Consider the following 9,676-nt stretch of genomic DNA (forward strand, 5'->3'; position numbering starts at 1 on the left):
TACCTCGCGAAGTCGCCACCCTGTTCCCAAACCGGAGACCCCGTGTGGGATGGGGGCAGGGGGCTATGGCGGGGAGGGCACGACCTCTGGGCAGAGAGGAGAGGAGCTGGCGGAGGAAGGGAAGAGGATTGTTCCGGGCACAAGGCACAAGGTGGCTCGGCAGGGGGTGGGAAGGCCAGGAGGGGAGCGGAGGATTTCAGCGCTGGGACAGGACGCGGGGAGGAGAGGCTCCGCCAGGGGGAGGAGCTACTCTCCGCGTCCCGCTGTCGGGGCTCCCTCCCGTAGCGGCTCCGCTATAAAACCCGGTCCCGCATGATCGCGGCACCCCCGGAGGCCTCCTCGGCGCGCGCCCACCGGCTCTGCGGCGTGTTTGCTCCTGTGAGGGATGCGGCTGCTGCCTGCGCTCCTGGCCCTCGCTGCTGCCCGGCCCTTGGCCTGCGCAGGTGAACGCGCGGGCTCCCGCCCGGCCCCTCTGCGCCCCCAGCCATAGTGCGCGCGAGACACCGGGCGCGCGTCGGGCTCTGGCTGCCTGGGTACCGCCGCGGCGACGGGGGCGAGCGGATGGGACGGGCGCGAGCCAGTGGGCGCACACGAACGGCCACGTGCGGCTGTGGAGCTGGTGTGTGCACGAGTGTGGAGGGCTGCGGGGGGCGCGCGGGGCCCTGCGGGACCTCGGCCCTGCGAGCGTGACAGTCAGTGATGAGGATGCTTCTCCCACCCGCCTCGACGCACGCAGCGGTTCTTTCCCTTTCTGGAGTGGCGTGCGCCTTTGCTCCTCAGACGGTCGCAGTCCGTCCCGCCGGGGCTCGGTGCTGAGTGGCTGTCCCCCTCCCAGAGCACGGGTGCAGATTGTGTGCGGTGGGTCCCTGGTATCCCCCCTTCCCCCCCCCCCCCCGGGTTCCTTGTCGCCTGAGGCTGCCTGTCCCCTTCACTTCCCCAGCCCCCAGCACTGTACTGGGAGCCTGCAGGCTAGGGACACTGGGAGACCCGAGGCCCTGGCCGAGCCGGTCTTTCCGGCCAGGGTGATTTTCATGTAAAGATTAATGTGTGTCCGAGCTCTTAATTATTCGTCTAGGTGGGAGGTGGCGGGAGTGGTGTGTTAATATTTGATAAAGAGCCGAAAGCACCTCCAGCCGCACAGGGCGCAGAGATCCGGGGAGGCATCTTTTCTGCGACCCCACGGGGACGGTCTCCTTTTCAGGAAGCCCCCATCTGCTAGTCTCCAGCTTAGCTACCCCTCCGATGGTTCCCCTAGGGGTTCACCCGGCTAGACTTACTCTCCAAAGCTAGATGCTCCTCTCTTTGGAGTTCTGGAATTGAGTGGTGAGGGTGTCCTCAGGAGCAGAGGAGAGTGTGTGCCCTTTGCAAGAAAGATTTAGCTGGCCGGTTGTGTGTGTGTGTGTGTGTGTGTGTGTGTGGTGTTCCGGGGGGAGGGGGGGGTGAGGGGAATCTTGCAGAAACTGTTGGCTTCTTTCTAGGAGAGGAGAAAAGAGAAAAGACAGGGTGTGAAAAAATTTCTAGGTAAAGTTGAGAGTTTGAAACCCGCTTCAGTGGGCTTAGTAGAAAAAGAAAAAAGAAACAGTTGCAATTAATTCGGTTGTTTTGTACCTGTGTGGTGGTGGGTAAATCACTTAATCTCAAATTTCTCATTTACAATATAGGGATAGTCATTCTGACCTTAGGTGTTTTAAGGATTCAAATAAGATAATGGGTGTAAGTACTTAGTGCAGTGCCTGCATGGCGCGTGGCAGACTCCCCCAGATGTGATGACAGTGATGGCTCTACCACTGCCTGGGACCAGCCAGCCAGGAATCTTTCTCAACTGCCCCTTCATGCAAGCTGTGCTCTCCTTAAGTGCTGAGGCTTTTTCACTGGGAACTATCTTGGGACCTGTCTTCCTCCACCCATTTCATCCCCTTGGACATTTGAGGCTGAAGAGTGATGAGGCTGCACATCACACTCCCGAGTATCTGCTGCTGTGGAAGGTGAAGGAGGGGAGAGGAACATAGACTTCTTCTGAGCCCCAGAACCCTGGCCAGGAGTTGCTGAGACTTTGCCAGGACATACTTGGGTTTTTTGCTGAGCTGGTTTCCAGGATTCCTCCTTCCCCACAGAGTGGGAGGGTAGCTTGAGCAAGGTCCATCAGAGAAGTTCGGTCACCTCTAAAGAACAGAAGGGTGGTGGGCAAGTGATTGGTGATGTGGTTATGTCTATTACTGCATCCCTGGTCAGAGCAGGTCACCTAGGTAGAACTTGGAGTTTGGAGCCAAGATCTGTCTGTGGGGAGCCTCTCTTGCCCTATGGAGATGGACTGAGGCAGCAGGCTCATAATTATTTGCAAGGGCAGCCCTCTCATGAATGAATATAGGAACCTGAGCTGGTTTGCGACCCTGCCGCCTCTTGCTTGAAAGTCCCTCCCCTCAGCCCACAGACGTAGACCTGACCCCTGGCCTCATCAACATTATGTTTTCCTGGATCTTGACTCCAGAAGAGAGTAGTAACAAGAGCATTCAGCCAAGCAGGGCAAAAGTCTCCATGATTAAGACAGTGGATCAGAGGTCACCATTCCAAAACCGGGAGCTGTAGCCAGAGTCAGGGGAACAGCAAATTCCTAAGAAAGGCTCAGTGTGAATCAGATGGGCCCTGGGGAGGCTGAGAGGGGGTTCCGCCCTTCAGGACTCTGATGTAAGCAAGGCTTCCCCTGGAATGGCTTCCCCTTGGGCCTCCCAGTCAACCTTGGAAGCCCCTTCTGCCTTCAGGACCTTTGAGAGGGGAAGACATAGGAGAATTTTTTAAAAATTTTTTAATGTTTATTTATTTTTGAGAGAGAGAGAGAGAGAGAGAGAGAGAGAAGAGAGAGAGTGCAAGTGGGGGAAGGGTAGAGAGCGAGACACAGAATCCTATACAGGCTCCAGCCTCTGAGCTGTCAGCACAGATCCCGATGCAGGGCTCAAACTCATGAGCAATGAAATCATGACCTGAGCCAAAGTTGGATGCTTAAGCAACTGAGCCACCCAGGTGCCCCAAGACATAGGATAATTATAACAAGGATGACCTTCCATGTCATTCAGTGTCTGCTCGGACACTGACCAAAGTCCTGGGTGTTTGGTAGCAGTTCGTTCTGAGGGAGAATGGAGGGCTCAGAAAAGTTCACGTAATCCTCCTGCAGAGATTGAGCAAGAGGCAGAGCCAGGACTGAGGCCAGGTGAACAGGCTCCAACTTCAGAGCTCTATCTACCTGCAGAGATGGGCCTGGGTGGGAAGTGGCCACAGCTCCTTGCAGAGTTGACCCGCATGGGGGTTCCTCAGATGCAGCAATTTCTGGGAACAGCAGAGCCCAGTCCAGGGCAGGGACAGATTGTTGTGGGGAAGACACTGCAGGGACTGTCAGACTCTGAATGAGGCTGAGCCAGCTTTGACCCAGAGTTGGGAAACTCAAAAACCCTAGGTGACTCTGAAGGGCCTGGAGTGAGAAAGTGCCCTGTTTTCTGTGGATGCTCACTCTCCTGACCTGGAGCCCCTCCTTCCTTCCCCTACCAAGAACTTGACCTCCTACTGGCTCCCTCCTCACCACATCCCCATTCCAGGGACTCCAGAGGAGGTGGGGTGGAGGGAGGCAGCCTGGCAGGAAGGGGGAGATGTGCTCAGAGACCTTAGCTCAGCTGAGTGGGAAGCTATGCTTTTCTTAGGAATTTTCTCATCCCTGAGTTCTTTCCAGCTCACTTCATTTGTCTCCTCTCTGCCCAGCCTTTGGCCATCTGTGCACTGATCTGAGGCCAGAGGGAGGGAGGCCAGAGAAGGGAAGGACCCATTAGGGAGTTTACTATGTTCTAGGTTGCCTGGAATACTCTACTATCTCTCATTTAATCCTCCCACAGCCCAGTGAGGTGGATGGTATCAGCTCCACTTGACAGATGATAAAACTGAGGCTCAGAGAGATTAGGTGACTTGCCGCTAAACCTGCCGTGCCCATGTGGCCCAGCCAGGATTCCAGCTCTGGATCAAATGTTTTGTCTATCCTGCTGCTTCAGCCTTTTTTTTTTTTTTTTTTTTTTTTTTTTGTAATCAATAGACTATACTTATAGAGCAGTTTTAGGTTTACAGAAAAACTGAGCAGAAAGCACAAAGGGTGTCCCCTCTGCCCTTGCAGTTTCCCCTGATGGTAACATCTTGCATTTAGTGTGGTAGGTTTGTAGCGCTGCCTCTTTTCAGAGATGCTGGTTCTACTGCCCTGAACCAGAGCTGGGATTAGAACCTGAATCTGGCCCCATGAACCAGGATTGTGAGATAATGGGACAGGGGAAAAGGCCTGACTGCCTTTCGCGATGGGTTGTGAGAGTTTAGCCCAGAATGGGTCTTAATAACACAAGAGGGTGTGTGTTCCAGGGAGGGGCTAGTCTAATCTCCTCCATCATCCGGATCAGCTCTGGGAAGAGGGCCAGGCTGAACCTGGCTCTATTGTCCCAGGAAGGGAGACTGGGCTAATACTTCTCCTGTGCTCTTGCCAGAACCGCCCTTCCAGGTTTAGGGTGGGAGATGCAAGGGAGGAGGGGGCTGAAAGCAATTGGAAGAGAGTGTGGAGACCAAGCCCGGGGTAGAGCTGGTAGCCTCAGAAGGCCCCCCTAAGGTCCCTCAAGGGTGACTTTTTTGCCTGAGGAGTAGTGCCCTGGGCATGATGTGCTGTGGGTCAGGACACCTGGGGCCTGGCTGATTCTACTGCCTCCGCCCCATCCCTATATTTTCTTTAGCCTCCTTCCTTTGGGCCCTCTGTCCCAGACTCCAGGAATGCTCCATCCCAACCCAAGGGGGTCTCTGACTCCATGGATATTCCTAGCCTCTGACCCACCATGTACGTGCGCACACACAAACACACACAGAGACAGTGTTGCTTGTGCATACACAGCTCAAGTGCATTCCTAGAGACATATGTGTGCACAAATACACTGACACAGACTTCATATCCTTCCTCTGCCTATTCCAGATTCACACTGGTGCTACGACATTCAAGCCAAGGCCTCCAACTATGCTTGCTTGGGTAAGTATAGCACGTCTTACTGACAGGCCTTTCTGTGTGGTGGGGACTACCCAAGTCAAAATGAAGACCCAGGGAGGGTGGGAAGGATAAGGGTAATGATGGCTCCTTAGTCAGATATCAGTTCTTCATACACACACACACACACACACATACACATACACACACAGTCCTGGTCCTGAGGAGACAGGGAATGTAGAGTGACCTGAATCGTCCCTGGCATCTCCTGTCACTATCACCAAGAGGATGTCTTCTATCAAATAAATCAGCAGTAGCGTCAGATGTAAAGATACATTTTGCTCTTTTTTTTTTTTTTTAAGTAGGCTCCACGTCCAGTGTAGGGCATGAACTCATAACCCTGAGATCTAGAGTCACATGTTCCACCGACTGAGCCAGCCAGGTGCCCCACATTTTGCTCATATAACAAAAGGAAGAGTTGGGTCTGTTCCAGTGACACCTCTTTGGGTGGACCTGGGAAGTTGTCCTTTGCATTTTTCCCCCAAATTTGATCCATGCCCCCACAGTCTGCTTTCCTCTGGTCTGTACTGTGTTTCAGTGACTGGTGCTGCCCCATTCCCAAGCCTCTGTCAACTGGCTACAGGGAATCAGCCTCCTCCAGGTCTGCTTCCCTGCCTCTTAGTCCTCAGATAATGCTTAACATTAGTCAGGCTTTCCTAAGCCCCCTTCCAGGGCACTCCTCTCCACAGCTTCCAAGCACCTTCCCATCCCCCTCCTTGAACTTGAGGAGGTGCTATGTGCCCCTGACTCTCAGCCCACCCTCCCTCCTTGCTCAGGGCCTAGCCAATGGGGTGGAGACTGCAAGAAGAACCGCCAGTCCCCCATCAACATTGTCACTACCGAGGCACAGGTAGACCCAAACCTGGGACTCTTCTCCTTCTCTGGCTATGACAAGAAGCAAAAGTGGAAAGTCCAAAACAATGGGCATTCAGGTGGGTCTCAGGCAGATGGGATAGGGGACCTGGGCAGGCATGGGCACCTGGTCCAGGGACCCTTGAGTTCCAGAAGACTTGGATGAGTGGGCTCCTCCAGGGACGACTAGGTGCAGGTCCACCTTTGCTGAGGAAGGACTGCAAAGCCTAGCAGTGGGAGGGTAGGGGGAAACAGGAAGGGCCTTAGAAAGGAGGGAACACTTCATAGTATTTTCAGTACTTTAATCAGACCGGTCTGCTATGGGAGAAGGGCAGCATTCTAGGAAGAAGGAACAACATGTGCAGAGGCACAGAGGTATGGAGCAGCTTGGGGTGCTCAGGGAACTACGTGTGGCTCTGTGTGCCTGGTGGACAGAGAGCAAAGGTAGGAGGGATCAGAGTCCATCCAGGGTTGGCCAAACTGAGCCCAGGGGCAGGTGACCCAGGGCTGAGGACTCTGGACATTGCCTTGAGGACACCAGGGCACCAGGGAGAGGGCTGAATTGCATGTTTGGGATGTGCAGAGGGAGAGGCAGGCAAAGAGGCCAATAAGAGGCCAGAAAAAAATCTGGGCCATATCACCTGTCCCATTCCATCCTATTTCCACAGGCCCAGGCATGTAGCCTACGAAGGGTCGGAGGTAGGAGAGAAGGTTCTGCCTAGGTGGAATTGGGAAGGGCTAGAGGAGGTGGGTGCAAGGACTCTGTCCCCTCTTGTGCCCTCCAGTGATGGTATTGCTGGAAGATGAGGCCTCGGTCACTGGAGGAGGATTGGCTGCCCGCTACCGGGCCAAACAGATGCATCTGCACTGGTCAAAGGAGTTGGATAAGGGCTCAGAACACACCCTCAACAAGGTTCGCTATGCCATGGAGGTGAGTGCCCTTTCCTGGGTTGACACCTTTGTTGGGCTCTGGGTGGACCTGCCTGTGGCAAGAAAGGTGGTCCAGCCGCCTCACAGGCCCTCTCTCCATTCCTCTCACTCCCCACCAGATGCACATAGTACATGAGAAAGAGAAGGGGACATCGAGGAGCGAGAAAGAGGCCCAGGATCCCAAAGATGAGATTGCAGTGCTGGCCTTCTTGGTGGAGGTGGGGCCCTCATCCCCCAGGGTCTGAGAGGCTCCTTCTTGGATCCAGAGATCTGCAAGGCAGGAGGGGACTGGGGGGATCCAGACTTCCCCTCTGTTTCTCAGTGACTTCTCTGCCCCCAGGTGGGGAGCCCAGAGCCTCTCAGGGCCTCAGTCCCAGAAGATGCCTGCCCTCCCCACCACAGTCCAGAAGAATGGGCTGGTGGTCACCCCTGGCTCTCCACATGTCCCTGTCAAGCCCCCTTCTGTTCTGTTCCAGGCCGGATCTGAGGAAAATGATGGCTTCCAGCCTTTGGTGGAGGCGCTGTCTTATATCCCCAGACCCAGTGAGTGGCTGGGGGTGAAGGGAAGAGAGGAGACTTCTTCTTACAAAGGAAGAGCTAGGGTGATGCAGTGGCCTGGGTTCTCAGGGATCCCCTGCTTCTCCCACCAACTGACAGTATCCTCTGTTTCTGCCTCTGCCCCAGAGATGAACACCACAATGAATGACAGCATCAGCCTGTTAGACCTGCTCCCCAAGAAGGAGACACTGAGGCACTACTTCCGCTACCTGGGCTCACTTACCACTCCAGGCTGCGAGGAGAAGGTTGTCTGGACTGTGTTCCAGGAGCGCATTCAGCTCCACAAGGACCAGGTACCTAGGACCCAGCCAAGGGTGTGGCCCCCCACTGCCCAGTTCCCCACACCATTCCTCTGGATCCCCACAGAGGCACCCTGGACTGGGGTGGAGATGGGTCACCAGGGAATCCATAGACATTCCTTGGGGCGGACAAGACAGGTCTGGCCTATCCCATCCCTGGTTTGAGGGCTGGAGGGGAGGCTATGGCAGAGGAGGTCAGAAAAGGCTCCCATGCTGCCCGCTGTAAGTAGGTGGGAGTTGTCCAGCTGAGGGCAGGGAACCAATGTCCTGAGGAGAGGGATCAGCATGGGGGAGGGTCCAAGGCTGGCCAGGAGCAGCTGAGAGAGGGTCAGGATAGCCACAGTAGGAACAAGTCCATTCATTCAACAAATGGTTCTCGAATCCTTATAACACACTAGGCTCTAGGGATAGAGCAGTGAACCAAAGGGCCCAAATCCCTGCTCTAGTGATACTTGCATTGCAGAACAGTGGTTCTCAAAGAGTGGTCCCTGGACCAGTGGCATCAACATCATCTGGGAACTTGCTCAACATTCACATTCTTGGGCCTCACCCCAGTCCTACAGAATCAGAAACTGTGTGGGCGGGGCCTGGCAAAGTGGGGCCCAGCAAGCATTCCCCCCTTCCTCGCCCCCAGCTGTGATACTACTGCACACTGAAATCTGAGAACCACTGTTCTATAGTAGCAGTGATAATACAGCAGTGATCAGTGACTGTGGGGCTGCAAAACGGTGAGCTGTATGTCCTTAGCTTCCCAGCTAAGTGAAGCTAATAGGAACTAAGCCCCCACCAGTGCCAAGTAGTCTATATCCCCTTTTTCTTTTCATCTGCACAAAACCCTGAGAGTTAGAGATTCTGAGCCTCCTTATTAGTGAGGGCTCAGAGAAGCAAGGTTACTGGCCTGGGGTCACACAGCAGGAAATGTAGCTATGCTTGCTCCCTGCTTCCTGTTGAGCCCTGCCCCTTCCACAGATCGCTGCGTTCTCCACGAAGCTCTACTACGACTCGGAGCAGAAACTGAAAATGACAGATAATGTCAGGCCACTGCAGCTCCAGGGACAGCGCCTGGTGTTCAAGTCTCAGGCCCCAGGACAGCTGCTGCTCTTACCCTTGCCAACCCTGCTGGTCCCCATGCTCACCTGTCTGTTGGCTGGCTTCCTTGCATGATAGCTCACTTCTGGACACTTGACCTCTGCTCTCATCCCATAGAGGCCTGGGGCTTCCATTCCTCAGGCTTCCTAGCTTGGATTTTGATGATGATTAAACAGATATATTTTTGGAGAAGCCTTTCTCAGGTCTATTTTTAGTTTCCATGACTGTCTCTGTTCTGTTCCCTTCAACCCACCGCCATTCCAGGGTAGGAGCCTTAAGGCCTGGATATTTCTTCTACGCAAGGACCATGGGGCATCCCCTCCTACCTTTTGCCCCCCTCCCACCTTTTTTGAACTCTCTGTCTGCATCCCATTTGGAGAGATGCAAAGATAGCTTTGAGTTCCAATACAGCGAAAGCCAGAAAAATTCTGGGAACCTGGGTGGCTCAGTTGGTTACACTTTTGACTCTTGATTTCGGCTCAGGTCATGATCTCACAGTTTGTGAGATCAAGCCCTGTGTCAGGCTCTATGCTGACAGTATGGAGGCTGCTTGGGATTCTCTCTGTCCCTCTTTCTGCCTCTCCCCCTCCTCCATTTCCTGCTCTCTCTTAAAATAAATAAACTTTTAAAAAGAAAAGAAAAGAAAGAAAAGAAAACCAGAGAAGTTCCAATCCAGCCTCTTCATTGTATAATGGGGGAAGCTGAGGCTCAGAAAGGAGAGGAGAATACATGGAGGCCACAGAGGGGGCTCTGGCAGAAGTGGCTCAGGATCCAGCCTAGCACTTTCTCCTCTGTACTAGGGGTGGAGAGTGCAGGTTGTGTGTGGTACAGCCTAGGCAAGGTAGGTGAGAGGGGGTTCATTTATTTGTCCAAATATTTCTTGAGCATCTATGTTTTA

General features: G+C 54.1%; 1 protein-coding gene across 1 annotated transcript; it reads left to right on the forward strand.

Annotated features, from left to right (window-relative positions):
• Window positions 1-270: 270 nt before the first annotated feature.
• Window positions 271-9,448, forward strand: CA4 (carbonic anhydrase 4). Its single transcript, XM_060646582.3, has 8 exons — window positions 271-443; window positions 4,982-5,035; window positions 5,827-5,982; window positions 6,688-6,833; window positions 6,952-7,050; window positions 7,309-7,375; window positions 7,517-7,683; window positions 8,659-9,448. Exons 1-8 carry the CDS (start codon window positions 386-388, stop codon window positions 8,851-8,853), a joined length of 942 nt encoding a protein of 313 aa, XP_060502565.2. The 5' UTR covers window positions 271-385; the 3' UTR covers window positions 8,854-9,448.
• The last annotated feature ends 228 nt before the right edge of the window (window positions 9,449-9,676 follow it).

This window comes from Panthera onca, chromosome E1, assembly GCF_046562875.1.
Source record: "Panthera onca isolate mPanOnc1 chromosome E1, mPanOnc1 haplotype 2, whole genome shotgun sequence".
Lineage (NCBI taxonomy): Eukaryota > Metazoa > Chordata > Mammalia > Carnivora > Felidae > Panthera > Panthera onca.

Coding starts and splice junctions, on each gene's coding strand:
- CA4 (XM_060646582.3), top strand. CDS start 386: ATGCGGCTGCTGCCTGCGCTCCTGGCCCTCGCTGCTGCCCGGCCCTTG. Junction 6,834..6,951: donor AGGTTCGCTATGCCATGGAG/GTGAGTGCCCTT, acceptor ACTCCCCACCAG/ATGCACATAGTACATGAGAA. Junction 7,684..8,658: donor TTCAGCTCCACAAGGACCAG/GTACCTAGGACC, acceptor CCCCTTCCACAG/ATCGCTGCGTTCTCCACGAA.